The sequence below is a fragment of the Dipodomys merriami genome, unplaced genomic scaffold, assembly GCF_024711535.1.
Source record: "Dipodomys merriami isolate MVZ:Mamm:240054 unplaced genomic scaffold, mDipMer1.0.p SCAF_52, whole genome shotgun sequence".
In the NCBI taxonomy this organism is placed as follows: Eukaryota; Metazoa; Chordata; class Mammalia; order Rodentia; family Heteromyidae; genus Dipodomys; species Dipodomys merriami.
Window position 1 is genome coordinate 6,501,591 of NW_027206091.1, and position 17,374 is coordinate 6,518,964.

A 17,374-nucleotide genomic window follows, 5' to 3' on the forward strand; every position below is an offset into this window, starting at 1 on the left:
TCTCTAAGCAGTTGGCCTTGACCTAGTGTGAGGCCGTGGTGTAGAGCTGGCCTCGGGGCAGTCCCTCTCTGTCCCGGCCCCCATCACCGCCCTCTCTGGCTCGGTCTGGCCACATTCCTGCACAGTCTGCCTCAACCAGACCAGCAGCCGTGTGGCTGGAGCAGGGAGGCGTCAGCTTGCAGGACAGGTTTGTCTGCTCTGGCTCCTCACTCAGAGGTCTGTGGGTGAGAGGGGAGAGAGGAGGTGACCAGGTGGCCAGGGCTGGGACCACACAAAGAAAGGCAGCCCCACCTCCAACCATCTATACCCTTCTTACCTGACACTGACTGGCCCCTGTAGCTAAATCGCTTGCCCATCAGTCCAGGCTTATCTGTCTCTTTCCTGCCCTACTGGGCCAGACTTCTCTCTCTAACCCTCTGATGTCACCAAATGAAAAGAACAAAGCCGGGTACCAGTGGCTTACATCTGTCATTCTAGCCACTCAGGAGGCTGAGATCTGAGGATCAAGGGACCAAGCTAGCTCAGGCAGGACAGCTCTGGATACTGTCCATGAACCATTAAAATGCCAGAAGTGAAGCTGTGGCTCAAGTGGTAGAGCAATAGCCTTGAATGAAAAGAAAAATATTCAGGGACAGCACCCAGAGCCTGAGTTCAAGCCCCAGGACTTGCATTAAAAACAAACAAACAAAAACCATTCTACAGCAATCAATCAGGGCTCAGACTTTTTTTTTTTTTTGCCGGTCCTGGGGCTTGAACTCTGGGCCTGGGTGCTGTCCCTCAGCTCAAGGCAAGTGCTCTACCACTTGAGCTACAGCGCCACTTCTGGTTTTCTGGTGGTTTATTGGAGATAGGAGTCTCACGGTCTTTCCTGCCCAGGCTGGCTTTGAACCGCGATCCTCCGATCTCAGCCTCCTGAGTAGCTAGGATTACAGGCGTGAGCCACCAGCACCTGGCTTGGGGCTCAGACTTCTGATAGCTCATTTTCCCCTTATACTTCACCTATAAGGGAAAGGGAGTTATTTAAATGTAAAACCTATACCCCGATCTTTCTTTGATACAAATGTCACTCTCCTCCCTGGGAATCTATTATTCTGCAGAATACACTCCAGAGCTTGTGCAAAGACCCTATACAGAAGGGTAATTCAAAAGCAGAAGCAGAGTATGGCGATGCACACCTGTAATGCCAGCACTGGGAAGGGAAGTCCTAAGGACTTGAGATTCAGCTCCACAAGAGTGTTCTTTTCTGAGCTGCCAGCAGAGGTGTGGCTTCTGGAGTGTTCTGGTCAAAGGGGATTTGGCTGTGCTGTTGTCAGTCACATCAAGGCACAGACCTACTCTGGAAGCCGGCATGAAGTCATTGTGGCATTTGCCAGTAGAGAGCTGGTAATATCCAGCTCAGGTTCAGACCCCACACCAGGGGTCTGCCACCAGGGATCAAAAAGACCACTCACCCCTTGCTCCGCATGGCTGGTTGACAGCTTTATCACCACTGTTGTGAGGCTTTGTCACTAGAGGGCGCAAGCAGCACGCAGGAGGAATCGGGGCTTTTGTGATTTTATTTATTTATTTATTTATTTATTTATTTATTTTTGCCAGTTCTGAGGCTTGAACTCAGGGCCTGGGCACTGTCCCTGAGCTTCTTTTGCTCAAGGCTAGCATTCTACCACTTGAACCACTGTGCCACCACTTCTTGTGTTTTCTGTGTATGTGATACTGAGGAATGGAACCCAGGGCTTCATGCCTGCTAGGCAAGCACTCTACCACTAAGCCACATTCCCAGCACAGCCCTGTTGTTGTTGTTCTGGGGCTTGAACTAGATGCTGTCCTTGAAATCTCTTGCTCAAGGCTAGCACTCTATCACTTTGAGCTGCAGCTCAACTACCGGTTTTTGAGTGGTTAATTAGAGATGAGAGTCTCTTGGAGACTTTTCTGCTCAGGCTAGCTTCAAACTCAGATCTCAGGCTCCTGATTAGCTAGGATGACAGGCATGAGCCACTGGCGCCCCCTAGAGGAATCATAGTTTTTTGTTGTTGGGTTGTTGTTCCTCTCACTCCCCCATTCCAGCACTTCCTCATTCTAATTCCTTCTAGCCTGTGGCCAGGAGATGGCTTTATTCCTCTCCACGTCACAGCAGATGACCTTAAGTATTGCCTTACCCTCCCCCCCTTGCCACACACACACACACACACACACACACACACACACACACACACACACACACACACACGGGGAAAAAAGCCTTATTGGTCTGAGTTTGTAGCTAGCTCACTGGCCCAGCACTGGCCTAGTGTATGACATAAAGTGGTTTTAGGCCAGGTGCCCCAGTCTCAAGCCTATAAGTCCTAGCTACTTAGGAACACCACACAACAAAGGGAAACAATTACTATTTTGCACAAAATTGACTCTCTTTTTATATCTTCATCACGTGGAAAGAGAGAAAGCAGAAGTATGAGAAAGAACTTTCTGGTTTGGTTTGTTTTTACTTTCTTTTTTTCTTGTGCTGGTACTGAGGCTTGAACCACAGGACCTAAGCACTCTCTCCCTTAGCTTTTTCCTTCCTTCCCTCCTTCCTTCCTTCCTTCCTTCCTTCCTTCCTTCCTTCCTTCCTCCCTCCCTCCCTCCCTTCTTTCTTTCCTTCCTTCCTTCCTTTATTTCGTTCTTTTCTTCTTTCTTTCTTTTTCTCAAATCTGGCACCTTGCTCAAGGCTACCACCTTGAACCACAGCTCTACTTATAGCTTTTGGTGGTCCATTGGAGAGAAGAGTCTAATAGACTTTCCTGACCAAGCTGTCTTTGAACTGTGATTCTCAGATCTCAGTTCCAGAGTAGCAGAAAAATCAGAGACACCTCATTCAAATCAATAAAAAGCTGAGTGTAGTCTGCATACCTGTTATCCAAACTATGCAGTGGTATCTACAGGTACCACCAAACCAAACCAAACCACAACCTTCCCCTGCTTAGTGTTCCAATTTCAGAGTCTCCTCTAAGACAGGCAATCCTAGGAAGAGACCAGAAGGTAAGTAGTGGTAAAAGTCAGGACCTGGGGCTGTTCCTCCAGCAATCTAAGAGCTAGCCAATCAAACAGATGCTTTTTATCAGCAGTTCAGATATCACAAAAGAGTGAGCACACAAAGTTCCTCACCAACTTTAATCTTTCAAAACACAACGAGGCTTTGTAGCTTACATATTTATACCGGGAACACTCAGGAGGCTGAGGCAAGAAAATTGTTGGGCTACAGAGCAAGTTCAAGGCCAACCTGAGCTTAAATATAGACTTTGTCACATACACACACACACACACACACACACACACACACACACACACACACACACACACACACACAGAGCAAAACAAGGGTGGGGAATGTGGCAGTGGTAGAGTGCTTGCCTAGCACGCATGAATTTGATTCTCAGTTCCAGAAAAAGCTGGAAGTGGTGCTGTGGCTCAAGTGGTACAGTGCCAGCCTTGAGCAAAAGAAGCTCAGGGACAGTGCCCAGGCCCTGAGTTCAAGCCCAGGGACTGGCAAAACAAAACAAAAACCAGGCAATCTATTTTTTTTTATTGTGAAAATACCATACAGAGGGGTTACAATTCAGGTAATCTATTCAATAAGGTATTTATTAAGGACATGAAGAAGTTTCTCTCCGATGACTTTTAGAAGTTCTCTCAGATGCATTGGGCACTAACATGCAAAGAATAAAATAGAAAAATAAAGGGGTAAGAAAATGGTTTTTCTCAGAACGCAGGTGGCTCATGCCTGTAATCCTAAATACTCAGGAGGCTGAGATCTGAGGATCTCAGTTCAAAGCCAGCCTGGGCAGGAAAGTCCATAAGACTCTTATCTCCAATTAACCACTCAAAAAGTGGAAATGACACTGTGGCTCAAGTGGTAGAGCACTAGCCTTGAGCAAAAAGAGCTCAGGGATAGTGCCCAGGACCTGAGTTCACTCCCTACAAGCGATGGGGGAAAAAAAAGTGTTTGGGCTTCTCACTAGTTAGGCAAGCACACTACCACTAGACAAGCTCTCAAGCTCTGTGTGTGTGTGTGTGTGTGTGTGTGTGTGTGTGTGTGTACTGGGGCTTGAACTCAAGGCCTGGGTGCTATTCCTGAGATTTTTCACTTAAAGGTGGCACTTCACCATTTGAGCCACAGCTTTAGGTTGGTTAACTAGGGATCAGCATCTCACACACTTTCCTGCCAGAGTGGCTTTGAACAAAGATCCTCAGATCTCAGTCTCCTGAGTAGCGAGGATCACAGGTGTGCATCATTGGCACCCAGCGGATCCAGATTCTTCTGTGAGCTGCCCTTCTCCGAAAAGACTTCTTGCCTATCCCCCATTCTTACCCCCTCTATCAGGATCCCGGCGTCGAGAATATTCCGCAGATCCAGGCACAGATTCCTAATCAGCGCCCACTCCAGCTGCTGCTGCACCCCGGACAATCAAGAGCAAAACCTCAGGGCCAATCAGAAACGTCAGCGGCAGTGCAAAGCCCGCCTCTCCGAAACGCCCTCGCATCTCATTGGGTGTGTCTGCAAACTGGATGAGCGAGGGGCCAGCCAATCAGCGGCGCCACCGCAGCGCAGCGGACGCGAGGCGTAAGCGCTCCGCAGGCGGTGCCGAGATTGGTAAAGTGTTAAACAACCTAAAAGTCCTTGCCCGGCGCCGGTGGCTCCTGCTGTAATCCTAGCCACGCACTCAAGAGACTGAGATTTGAGTATCGCAGTTCAAATCCAGCCCGGGCAGGGAAGTCTGTGAGACTATTACCTCCAATTAACCACCAGAAAGCGGGAAATGGTGCTGTGGCTTGAAATAGGTTGAGCAAAAGAGCTCAGGGACGGCACCCAGGTCCTGAGTTCAAGGCCCACAATGGACAAACAAACAAATAAATATTTAAAGCATAAATAAAAATCCCATGCCAGGCAAAAAGCCATCTACAGCCAGTTAATGTTGGGAGTCTTTCAACGGGCCTTGCTCTCTAGGGCAGGGTGGTGTGCTGGCACCTAAATTACTCAGCCAGCGCTAATTCAGCAGTAGGAATCAAGAAGAGTTTTGTAATCCAGGTATCTAGATCAATCAGGGGTTCCGGGGATGCCATGTTATCTTCATTAAGCCCTAAAATACTGCTGGGTAAGGCAAGATGAATTGTGCAGCCAGTCAGTGGTGGTGCAGGGCAACAGGTGGGAAAGGGGAGCGGCCTTTAAGCACTTGACCAAGTGTGTACATACGTGTGTGTATGTGTGTGTGTTTATTATTACTGGGGTTTGAACTCGTGGCCTAGGTATTGTCCTTAGCTTTGTTGTTGTTGTTGTGGGGCTTGAATTCTGGGCCTGAGCACTGTCCCTCAGCTCTTCAGCTCAAGGCTAGCGCTCTACCACTTGAGCCACAGCGCCACTTTTGGTTTTCTGGTGGTTCATTGGAGATGAGTCTCCTGGACTTTCCTGCCTGGTCTGGCTTTGAACTGTAAATCCTCAGATCTCAGCAACTACGATTACAGCCAACAGCGTCCGGCTTCCCTTAGCTTTTTGACTCAAGACTGGTGCCTCTACCACTTGAGCCACAACTCCAGTTCCGGCTTTTTGTTGATTAATTGGAGATAAGCGTTTTAAGGGTCTGCGTTTGCCCTATCTGATCCTCAGATCACAGTTTCTTGAGTAGCTAGGATTACAGGTATGAGGCACTGTCCTGCCTCTTGGGGGCCTCCCACGATCTGTACACACACACACACACACACCGTTCATATTTCTCAACAGGTTGTAAATCTCCAAAAATTGTACTGGATTGAGAGTAATATGAGAGGATTCGCAGACAAACTATTTAGGCAGGCAAGTGGTCCAGCAGAGAGGGCGGGAATGGGCCAACTCCGTAGCCAATCAACGCTGGCGAGCATCTGAAATGCAAATGAGATGTCATCCTTAGAAGCCTGAAGCCTTAGTTCCCTTGGACCAATCAGACTGGCCCTCCTCAGCAGGATGCGGAGCTCCACAGCCAATCAGCTGCAGGGAGGTAATGGCACTGTCCTAAGATATCTTCCAGGCTGTTTAATATGCTTAGTAGGTGCCAGCCAATCAGCATCCGCCTCGGGATCTGGGTGGGAGGAGACTTGTCACCTGTCCAGATTCTCGTGCCACTGTTCACTTTCTAACGGCTACTCGAGCTTGAGCCTCTCTGAATATGGCTGAAACTGAGTGGGGAGGAGGATCAGAGTCTGAGCTGGTGAGTGCCATGGTTTTCCTACTCCTTTTCTCCAGGGTCTGGGAATTTTGGGAGGCACCAATGAGGATCGGAAGTGATGATTGGCAGCTTTAGGTTTTGAGGCCTGGCTCTGTTTGGAGACGATGGAAATGGGGGTCCTGGACAGTATTTGGGTCGATGGTGGACAAAAAGCTAAGCCAAGTGTGTTCTCTGAGTTTGGTCCGTACTCTCATGTGTGTTCTGGGAAGGCTGGAAACCCTTGGCTCAGTCTGGATTGATCTACAAGAAACCCTTGATTTATAGACTCACCTGCCAAGGGATGAAACTTGTGAAATTTGTGGGAGGGTACATTTCTGGGGTTTTCAGTGAGTGTTGGTAAGGTTAAAAGGTCACTAGGAGCCGGGCGCTGATGGCTCACGCCTGTAATCCTAGCTACTCAGGAGGCTGAGAACTGAGGATCGCGGTTCAAAGCCAGCCCGGGCAGGAGAGACCGTGAGACTCCTATCTCCAATAAACCACCAGAAGTGGCGCTGTAGCTCAAGTGGTAGAGCGCTCGCCTTGAGCTGAAGAGCTGAAGGACAGCGCCCAGGCCCAGAGTTCAAGCCCCACGGCCGACAAAAAAAAAAAAAAAAAAAAAAAGGTCACTGGGAGCTGGACGCTGGTGTTTGTGCCTGAAATCCTAGCTTCTCAGGAGATTGAGATCTAAAGACAGGGGTTCAAAGTTCATCCAGGCAAAGCTGGGTGCTGGTGGCTCATGCCTGTATTCCTAGCTACCCAGGAGGCTTAGATCTGAGGACCACAGTTCAAAGCCAGCCTGGGAAGGAAAGTCCCCATGTGCCTCTTATCTCCAATTAACTACCAGAAAACTGGAAATAGCACTGTGGCTCAAGTGGTAGAGCACTAGCCTAAAAATAAATTAATTAATTAATTAATAATAAATCTGTACAGTATTTTCACAATAAAAAACTTATTTAAAAAAGAATAAGCAGACAACATCCTTCTTTCTCCCTATACTCCTCTTCCAGTCTCAAACTATGTGTCTTTTTTTCACATCTGCTAGGATGCAAGCGTGTTCTCTTCTGCCCTCTGATTTCCTGGTTCTACCCCAGGCTGAGGATTACTGCTGACTCTTTCTTTTTTTTGTTGGTCCTGGGGCCTGAATTCTGGGCCTGAGCTCTGTCCCTCAACTGTTCAGCTCAAGGCTAGCACTCTACCACTTGAGCCACAGCGCCACTTCCGGCTTTTTCTGTTTATGTGGTGCTGAGGAATCAAACCCAGGGCCTCATGCATGCAAGGCAAGCACTCTACCACTGAGCCACCTTCCCAGCCCCTACTGCTGACTCTTGAGTGAACTGAGAAACAGAAGGTAGGCAAGGTGTTTTTATGTTTGCTTCGCTTTTGTTTTTGAGAGAGGCTGACTTCAAACGCATGATCCTCCTCAGTCTCCTGAGTTGCTGGGATTACAGGCTTGTGTCACTATGCCTACTGTGGGCAAGAGGAATTTGTAAGAGGAGAAGCCACAGAGTCACTACCCTTCCAGGTTTAAGTATTGTTTCTTCTGCCTCTGTGGTCATTGCTCAGGAAGGCTTGGACACCCCCCCCCCAACCAGGAATCTAGGGAAGGCCAGAGAAGGGCCTAGAACATCACCAGCACCCAGTTTACATGCAGAATACCCCTCTGAGAAGGCGTTCTCTGAGGGGATACCCTTGAGAAGGGTAGACACCAAGTGGGAGGCAAAATGGGCTTTCCCTTGTTGGGGGGCTTTTGTTCACTCAGAGGGGAGTCCCCTTGCCCCTCACCCGCCCTTGTAGGTACCCTGAAGATGGCTTTCAAACAGTTTTCACAGTTGTAGTCATGGGGCAAACCACATAGGGGCAGTTGAGTCACTGGTGGGAACATAGCGGACTAGAGGGGAGGGAGGGAGCCCCATCTTCTGAGTGACAAAGGCATCTTCACACCCCTGTAATTTTCCTTCTGCATTTATGTGTGCTTCTGGCCTAGAGGAAGGCTCTGTTTCTATCTCCATCAGAAAGATGGATGTTTGATGTCTTAAAAGACACACAGGAGGGCTAGGGAGGTGGCTCAGTGGTAGAGTGCTTGCCTTGCATGCCTGAGGCCCTGGGTTCCATTCCTCAGTACCACATAAGCAAAAAGAAAAAAGCCGGAAGTGGCGCTGTGGCTCAAGTGGTAGAGCGCTAGCCTTGAGCTGAAGAGCTGAGGGACAGCGCCCAGGCCCAGAGTTCAGGTCCCACGACTGCCCCCCCCCAAAAAAAAAGACACACAGGAGTCAGGTGCCAGTGGCTCCATGCCTGTCATCTTAGCTACTCAGGAGGCTGACATCTGAGGATGGAGGTACAAAGCTAGCCTGGACAGGAAAGTCTGTGACACTCTTGTCTCCAATGAACCACCAGGAAACCAGAAGTGGGGCTGTGGCCCAAGCAGTAGAGCATCAGTTAGAAGTGAAAAAGCTGAGTGAGAAGGCAAACCCCTGAGTTCAAACCCCAGTATGGACATAAAAAGAAAAACTAAATAGAAAGACAAACTAACTCCTCTGTACTTCGCCTTTCTAATAACAATAAAAAAATATTTTAGGGGGCTGGGAAGGTGGCTCAGTGGTAGAGCGCTTGCCTTGCACGCCTGAGGCCCTGGGTTCGATTCCTTAGCACCACATAAGCAAAAAGAAAAAAGCCAGAAGTGGTGCTGTGGCTCAAGTGGTAGGGCCCTAGCCTTGAGCTGAAGAGCTGAGGGACAGCGCCCAGGCCTAGAGTTCAGGCCCCACAACCAGACCAAAAAAAAAAAAAAAAAATTTTAGGGCTGGGAAGGTGGCTCAGTGGTAAAGTGCTTGCCTGGCATGCATGAGGCCCTGGGTTCGATTCCTCAGCACCACATAAGCAGAAAAAGCTAGAAGTGGTGCTGTGGCTCAAGTGGTAGAGCGCTAGCCTTGAGCTGAAGAGCTGAGGGACAGCACCCAGGCCCAGAGTTCAGGCCCCATGACTGACAAAAGAAAAAATTTAAAAAGAAAAATAGACATGGGGTATCTCCTTTTCCCTGGGTGTGGTAATGTGAGGCATTAAAAAGCTCAGAAATGAAAACTATTCAACCTTCAGCCTGCCCATTTGCATTTTCCCTTTCACTCTGACTCATCTTCCCCTCTCCCCTCAACTACTGTCCCACCAGCCTCACCCACAGACACACCCTGCCCCATCGAGGCAGGGTTCACACCTGCCTGCACCCCAGTTAGAAAGAGAGGGAAGGCATTTTTGGCCTGGTGGGAGAGATCAGAAGGCTGTTTGGTACTTATTGGAGTTCTGAAATGAAAGGGAAGAATAGGAACTTAAAGAAACGGTTATGGGGTATAAGAGGAGACCAGCATCTAAGGGAAAAGCAGGCTGTGTCTGTCACTAGATCAGACCTTCAGAAGGTGGCTTGCTTAACTCTTCTTTTTGTGTGTCAGTCCTGAGACTTGAACTCAGAACCTGAGTGCTCTTTGAGCCCTTCTTTTTTTCTTTCTTTCCTTCTTTCCCTCCCCCTCCCTCCCTCCCTTCTTTTGTTTCTTTTCTTTCACTCTCCCTCCCTCCTTTTCTTCCTTCCCTCCTTTCTCTTTCTTTCTTTTCTTTTCTTTTTTTTTTTTTTTTTACTACTGTAGGACAAAGAATTTCTTTTTTTTTTTCTTTCTTTCTTTCTTTTTTTTTTGGTCCGGTTGTGGGGCCTGAACTCTGGGCCTGGGCGCTGTCCCTCAGCTCTTCAGCTCAAGGCTAGCACTCTACCACTTGAGCCCCAGCGCCACTTCCGGCTTTTTCTGCTTATGTGGTGCTGAGGAATCTAACCCAGGGCCTCAGGCATGCAAGGCAAGTGCTCTACCACTGAGCCACCTTCCCAGCCCCTCTTTCTTTTCTTTCTGTATTTAGGTCCAAGCCTGAGACTTGAACTCAGTACCAGCTGTTGTTGCTCATTGGCTAGTGCTATACCAATGGAGCCATGCCTCCAAACCCTCTTTGAGCATTTGTACTCAAAGCTAGTGCTCTACCACTTGAGCTCTACTTCCGGCTTTTTTTTTTTTTTTTTGGGTCCAGTCATGGGGCCTGAACTCTGGGTCTGGGCACTGTGCCTCAGCTCTTCAGCTCAAGGCTAGCGCTCTACCACTTGAGCCACAGTGCCACTTCTGGCTTTTTTCTGTTTGCTTATGTGGTACTGAGGAATCGAACCCAGGGCCTCAGGCATATAAGGCAAGCACTCTACCACTGCGCCACCTTCCCAGCCCCTACTTCTGGCTTTTTGGTGGTTCATTGGAGATAAGAATCTCATAGACTTTCTTGTCTGGGCTGACTTTAAACCACGATCCTCAGATCTCAGCATCCTGAGTAGCTAGGATTACAGGCATGAGCCAGAAAGAGAAATGGGAGTTTTCCTGGCCATATCCCACCCTGGAATGAAAAAGTACAAAATGAGAAGAGGGAGAAATCTCCAGAAACATTGACCTTGACTACATAAGCAGGAAGTGGAAGAAACCTCTGGGCTCAACTTCAGAGAAATGCAATTTGTCATCAGCCCAGAAAAAAGAGACCTTCTCTTCGAAGACCACCGCAGGCCCTTCCTGGGGTTGTCCCCCTTCTGTAGAACTGAGTCATAACCCCCAACCAATGTGGCCCAGGCGACGAGGGTCATTCTTTTTTTGGCAAGTACTGGGGCTTGAACTAAGGACCTGGGTGCTGTCCCTGAAATTTTGTGTTCAAGGCTACTGCTCTACCACCCAAGCCACAGCTCCACTTCTGGCTTTGTGGTGGTGAATTAGGGATAAAGGTCTCATGGACTCTCCTGCCTTGTCTGGCTTCAATTGCGATCCTCCGATCTCAGCCTTCTGAATACAGGCATGGGACACTGGCACCCAGCTTCAAGCCACATTTAGCATTCATGTCATTTCATTTTCACCCTCCCAGTGAGTCATGCGCAGGACCCTTATTCATGAATGAGGTAACAGGCTCAGAGGTGACTCAACTAGTAAATAGCAGAGATGAAACCAGAATGCAAGTCTGATTATTCCTTAACGTCCATACATTGATTGGCTCCCTTGACAAGGCAGAGGCAAGAGGCTAGGCAGCACTACATATGGGTCCTAGAAGCAGATGCGGTCTCTCCTGCCAGCCTATACCAGAGAGTCATAGCCATTAAGCCACACCCCTTGGGGCACACTGAAACTGGGGATGTCCAATGAAGGACTGAAGTCAGGGGGCGGGGCTAGCTCCAGTTCTGCCCCCCACCACACACACATCAGGATCCCTAACCCCAGTTCAGAGCATGAGGTGCCCAGAGGCAGCTACCAGCGGTGAGTGGTCGCTTCTCCCCTTTGCACCCCCTCTTCCAGTCTACTCCCTACCAATCTGAACCCCCATCTCTGAGGTATCTAAATAGTAACCCTTTCCTGGTACAGGGATCCTTAGAATGGAGGGTCTGTGCTTGCAGGGCGCCCAGGCCGGGTCTCTTTCTCTGGGTAACCAACTTTTTCTTAAAAGCCACTGTGGTGGTTTTGATGTGTGTTAAACCGTGCCTTGCTGGCTTCTTTCTAGCCTTCCATTTTTAGCTTACAAGAAAAAATTTCTTAATTATCCTAGTCTGTGTGTGTGTGTGTGTGTGTGTGTGTGTGTGTGTGTGTGTGTGTGTGTGTGTGTGTGTGTGTGTGTGTGTACACCACAGTAACACTTCTGGCCTTTTCTGAGTAGTTTGTTGGAGAAAAGAGTCTCATGGCCTTTCCTGCCCCAGCTGGCTTCAAATTGCCATCCTTGGATCTCAGCCTCCAGAGAAGCCAGGATTATAGGCATGTGCCACCAGCCAACAGCTCTCTTAGCTTTTTGGCTCAAGGTTGGTGCTCTACCACTGAAGCCATTGTTCTACCGTTAGTTTTTGGGTGGTTGATGGGAGATAAGAGTCTCGTGCAGAAGTGGTCAAAGTGGTAGAGCACCAACCTTGAGCAAAAGATCTGAGCGATAAACCGGGCACTGGTGGTTCACGCCTATAATCCTAGCTTCTGAGGATCACGGTTCAAAGCCAGCCCAGGCAGGAAAGTCCGTGAGACTCTTATCTTCAATAAACCACTAGAAAAACAGAAGTGGCGCTGTAGCTCAAATGGTAGAGCACTCGCCTTGAGCTGAAGCGCAGGACAGCACTGAAGCCCAGCGTTCAAACCCCAGGACCACCACCAACAACAACAAAAAGCTGAAGGATAGTGCCCAGGCCCCTACTTCAAGCCCTATAACCAACAGCAACAACAACAAAAATCTAACAGGCTTTCTTGCTGGGGCTGGCTTTTGAACCTTGATCCTCAGAACTTAGCCTCCCGAGTAGTTAGGATTACAATAGGTGTGAGCCATAGCTCTCATCCTAATCTTTTTTTTTTTTTTTTTGGGTCCGGTCGTGGGGCCTGAACTCTGGGCCTGGGCGCTGTCCCTCAGCTCTTCAGCTCAAAGCTAGCACTCTACCACTTGAGCCACAGCGCCACTTCCGGCTTTTTTTCTTTTTGCTTATGTGGTGCTGAGGAATCGAACCCAGGGCCTCATGCATGCAAAGCAAGCGCTCTACCACTGAGCCACCTTCCCAACCCCGGAAGTCTCTTCTTTTACTTTATTTTATTTTATTTTATTTTTAATTTTTTTTGGGGGGTCCGGTCGTGGGGCCTGAACTCTGGGTCTGGGCGCTGTCCCTCAGCTCTTCAGCTCAAGGCTAGCGCTCTACCACTTGAGCCACAGTGCCACTTTTGGATTTTTTCTTTTTGCTTATGTGGTGCTGAGGAATCGAACCCAGGGCCTCATGCATGCAAGGCAAGCGCTCTACCACTGAGCCACCTTCCCAGCCCCAAGTCTCTTCTTTTAGAACAGCTTTCTTTCCCTCTCTTCCCTTCCCCCTGGCATCAAAACTTTCTCCACTCTTGAGTCAGAAGCTGTCAATTCCAAACCTGCTCTTTTAATTTCTAGATGGGAGTCTCTGGTCTCTTCCAGTTCCTTCTGAGAATGTATTCTAGAAGCTTAACCCTCAGGGAGATAATTGAGCAGCTTCTCTGACCCTAAAGTTTAGGGTTCACCCTGTGGCAGCCTGACCTGGCCATCATGATGTCCACTGTGGCTTCCAGGCCCAGCGCTTCCATGTGACTGGCCTGTTGGGGGAGGAGCCATAGCTTTCTAAGCTCCTCCGGCAGCTGAGCCTGGCTCTATCCCTAAGGATCTGGCCTGACTGGGTTTTGTGCTCATCCCATTGTGTGCAGAAGGCTGGCCTGCTCAGAGGTTCTTCTCCACCAAAGGGCCTAGAGGAAGCCCAGCGCTGGTGGCTCCCTCCTGTAATCTGAGCTACTCAGGAAGCTGAGGATTGCAGGCTGGGGAAGGAAAGTGTGAGATTCTTCAATGAACCACCAGAAAAGCTTGAATGTATAGGTGTGGCTCAAGTAGTAGAACATAAGCCTTGAGTAAAAAAGCTAAGGGACAGTGACCAGGCCCTGAGTTCAAGCCCAGTATCTCAGCAAAACACACACCAGAGAAAGAGACGGACAGGGAGAGACACAGAGAGAGAGAGAGAGAGAGACAGACAGACAGACAGACAGACAGAGACAGACACAGAGAGAGAGAGAGAGAGAGAGAGAAAGGCCTTTAGAGGCTGAAGTGTCTGGAGTTGCTTTTCCTTTAAGGCGCTTGGCCATCTATCTGATATTCATGTTTGTTGCCTGGCTTTTGCTCTAAGTCCTAATTTTAATCTCCCCCCTCCACATCCCCCCCCAGGGGTTCTGGGGCTTGAACTCAGGGCCCTATCTCTGAGTTTCTTTTGCTCAAGGCTAGAGCTTTACCACTTGAGTTATAACTCCACTTCCATCTTTATTGATAATTTATTGAAGTTACGAGTCTCGGGGACTTGCCTGCCTGGGCTGGCTTCGAACTGAAATCCTCAGATCTGTTTCCTGAGTAGCTAGAATTACAGGAATGAGCCACCAGTGCCCAGCAATGAATTTGACCTAATATCCTAACACTCCCCCCCCATCACTGCCCCTATAATGACTGTGGCTTCATTTTTTTGGCTTCATTCAGGACTGAGGTGACCCACTGAGGAACAGCAACTCACTCTTTCTTCTTTCCCCTCCACAGGCTTGAGACAAATGCAGCGATTCCCTCCCCTTTCTGCCAGGGGCCCCACAGCACAGCCTTTTTCTCAGAGCCCCTAAGATTGGTATCCAATCAAGGCATGATGCCTCTACCCCTTCCAAGACTGCTCAGCCCCTACGGCTCTGATCGGTTGGTCTCTTTGGCAGCCCAGTTGCGGCCAGCACTATGTGACACCCTCATCATTGTCGGGGGCCACGAATTCCCCGCTCACAGCCTGGTGCTGGCAGGTGTCAGCCAGCAGCTGGGCCGAAGGGGCCGCTGGGCCCTGGCAGAAGGCATCCGCCCTTCCACCTTTGCCCAGCTTTTGAACTTTGTTTATGGGGAGAGTGTAGAGCTGCAGCCCGGGGAGCTGGGGCTCCTTGAGGATGCAGCCAGGGCTTTGGGGGTGCAGGCTCTGGAAGAAGCATGCAGGAGGGCTCGAAGGGACCCAGCTGAAGATGTGCAGGAGGCAGGACTGAAGAAAGGAGGACAAGGGAGACTTGGCAAGGAGCAGAAGCCAGAGGCTTTTAGACCTGGTGGGAGAGAACAAGAGACATTACACAAGCCACCAAGAGAGCGCCAGGAGGTGGCAGGAATGACACAGGATGGCTGGGGAGAGTTGAGACCAAAGGGGAAACTGAGCCAGGCCTCTGTTGGCCAAGGGGAAGCAGTTGGGAGGCAAGCAGTGGTCATGCAGGTAACAGAGAGCCCAGAAGGCTCTGAGGAGAAGGTGTGGGAGTTCCCTGGTTCTCTTCCCCAGCCAAGTTCTCTCCAGAGCCACTGCACGCCCAGGCTCTGCTGGGCAGAAACTCCTTGGTTGGGGGAGGGCCAGGCTGCTGTGTGGAGCATCCTGATGTGGCCCCCCAGATGTGGCGCTCCCTTCTCTCCCAGCACCTCTGGCACTGGCATCTGGCGGGCCTGGCTTCCAGACCAGAGGTGAGTAAAAGGACTAATGGAAGATGTCTAGGCTGGAGGAAATGGTGTAGGAGAGGCAGCAGTGGCAGGCTGGGAAGGCCACCTGACTGTAATTACCCAGCTAGGGGGATGAGACAAGAAGACTCCAACCCCTTTCTCAGGAAGGGGCCAGACTTGGCCAGGCTGTAATTCTTTCTCCCCAGGATCCCGCTGACGTTGATCAGCCCCAAGGGGCTCTGCAGTAAGAATCAGGTGGGCTCCTCCAATCCCACCCCAGGTAAATCCCTCATTGGCTTGCACTGAGGGTCTCTCCCCCAGGGCTGGGCTTCAGGAAGGAGTCCAGCCTTAGCAGGGTCCCCTCTGCTCCCTCCAGGTTCCCTTCCCCAGGGCCCCATGGAGATGGGAGAATCTGGATGGGGGTATGGAGGTGAGCAGGGTGAGTGCACATGGCCTGAGCTCCACTGTAACTTCTCATTTGTGTCTGCCTGTTCCACTGATTGGGCCTCTGGAACTCCTGTCCACACAGGTGTGCTGGCAACCTGTGTGGGTCATGTGGGCACCTCAGGCCGCCTATCTCGGCGGCCTCCCACAGCCGGGTCTCGACCCTATTCCTGCTCCGTCTGTGGGAAGAGATTTTCTCTCAAGCATCAGATGGAGACCCACTACCGGGTCCACACAGGTATGGGCGGCCCTGCCCAGTGGTCAACTTATGCTTTTCATTTGCAACTCAGATATGCCCACTTCTGAGTTCCCCCTCCTCAAGCTGGGTCAGCTTCCTTTTTCCCTTCAATGGCTGTTTCCCCTCCGCCTGCCCTAGGAGAGAAGCCTTTCTCCTGCAGCCTCTGTCCTCAGCGATCCCGGGATTTCTCCGCCATGACCAAGCACCTGCGGACGCACGGGGCCGCGCCCTACCGCTGCCCGCTCTGCGGGGCCGGCTGCCCCAGCCTGGCCTCCATGCAGGCGCACATGCGGGGCCACTCGCCCAGCCAACTCCCGCCGGGATGGACCATCCGCTCCACTTTCCTCTACTCCTCCTCGTCCTCGAAGCCGACACGCGCCTCGTCCTCTCCCGGGAGTTCCTCCTCCCCCACGACCACCTGATCGGACGGGGTTGGGTATGAGCCTGGCTTTGGGCTGCAGCTAGACTGAAAGAATGAAAAAGGGAGGGTGGTGGTGGGCTGGGCTCTTCGAGCTGGCCCCGATGTTAAGACGACCTAGCAAATCGGGCTGCACGGATGCCCGCAGGGCTAGCACCCCCTCCCCGGAAGACCCACGTGTTGCCCAAGCCAGGGTACCAAAGAAGCCTCTGGGTTCGCAAACGTGAGAAGGATGAACAGTCAGAGGACTGTCAATGGCATTGCCATAATAAAGTTTCCAGCGCCCGCTCTCTGGGTCTGGACCAGAAAGCGGAGTCCAGACTTGAGTTCGCGCTGGGGGCGGGGGGGGGGGGGGGGAGGGAGAGGAAGCCCAGCCTCACCCTCGGTCCTGCAGCGGCCCCTGGTGGTTTGCATTAGGTAACCAGCGGGACAGAAACGCCCTCTCCCCCTCGCCCCCCTGCCCCCGAAGCCGCTGGCCTCGGCGGCCCTGGGGTCGCGGGTCACTAAGACCCCCCCTCCCTTCTCCATCCCTCCCTCCGGCACAGGCCTCGGGCACAGCCGCGTTCCGCGGGCGGACGCCGACCAGGGCGCGCCCAGCCCCGGGACTGGAAAAGAGCGCATGCTCCGGGCCGGCTCTCAGGTTCCCGCCCCCTCTTCCTAGCGCACTGGAGGAGCCGCCAGATTTTCCCCCCTCCCCAGAGCCTCCCCTCCGCGCTGGGGCGGGGCGGGGCGGGGCAGGGCAGAGCGGGCCTCCGAAGCGCGGCCGCCCGAGCGGGGGAGAACGCGGGGGCTAACGCGGCGGCACTACCGCCCCCTCCTCCCGTCGCGCACCTCCCGCCCGTCACCAACTTTTATTTCCCAGCGTCTGCCGGGTTCCCAGGGTCCGGAGCGCACGCGCGGCACTCTGGGAGTTGTAGTTCCTTGGAGGTCGCTGGCTGGGAGCAGAACAATGGGAGGAGTCTGAGGCGAGGACCACACCTCCTGGAGGCAGGCCCCACTGACTTTCCGGGTCCTGGTCGGAAGGGGGCGGGGGGTGTCCGGGACCCCCGT

At 51.4% G+C, this 17,374-nt stretch overlaps 1 protein-coding gene across 5 annotated transcripts; it reads left to right on the plus strand.

The window, feature by feature from the left end:
- The first annotated feature begins 6,200 nt into the window (after window positions 1-6,200).
- On the plus strand, window positions 6,201-16,633 carry Zbtb32 (zinc finger and BTB domain containing 32). Of its 5 annotated transcripts, none has more exons than XM_069998631.1 (6): window positions 6,201-6,215; window positions 14,316-15,248; window positions 15,431-15,504; window positions 15,601-15,663; window positions 15,754-15,906; window positions 16,045-16,633. In XM_069998631.1, exons 2-6 carry the CDS (start codon window positions 14,413-14,415, stop codon window positions 16,326-16,328), a joined length of 1,410 nt encoding a protein of 469 aa, XP_069854732.1. In that variant the 5' UTR covers window positions 6,201-6,215; window positions 14,316-14,412; the 3' UTR covers window positions 16,329-16,633. The 5 variants fall into 5 exon arrangements, with proteins under 5 accessions (XP_069854732.1, XP_069854731.1, XP_069854729.1 ...); XM_069998628.1 differs by lacking the exon at window positions 6,201-6,215 and adding an exon at window positions 11,352-11,518 and having other exon boundaries at window positions 15,601-15,654; XM_069998627.1 differs by lacking the exon at window positions 6,201-6,215 and adding an exon at window positions 11,353-11,518.
- Window positions 16,634-17,374: the final 741 nt, after the last annotated feature.

Coding starts and splice junctions, on each gene's coding strand:
- Zbtb32 (XM_069998627.1), top strand. CDS start 11,397: ATGTCCAATGAAGGACTGAAGTCAGGGGGCGGGGCTAGCTCCAGTTCT. Junction 11,519..14,315: donor CCCAGAGGCAGCTACCAGCG/GTGAGTGGTCGC, acceptor TCCCCTCCACAG/GCTTGAGACAAATGCAGCGA. Junction 15,505..15,600: donor CTCCTCCAATCCCACCCCAG/GTAAATCCCTCA, acceptor TGCTCCCTCCAG/GTTCCCTTCCCCAGGGCCCC.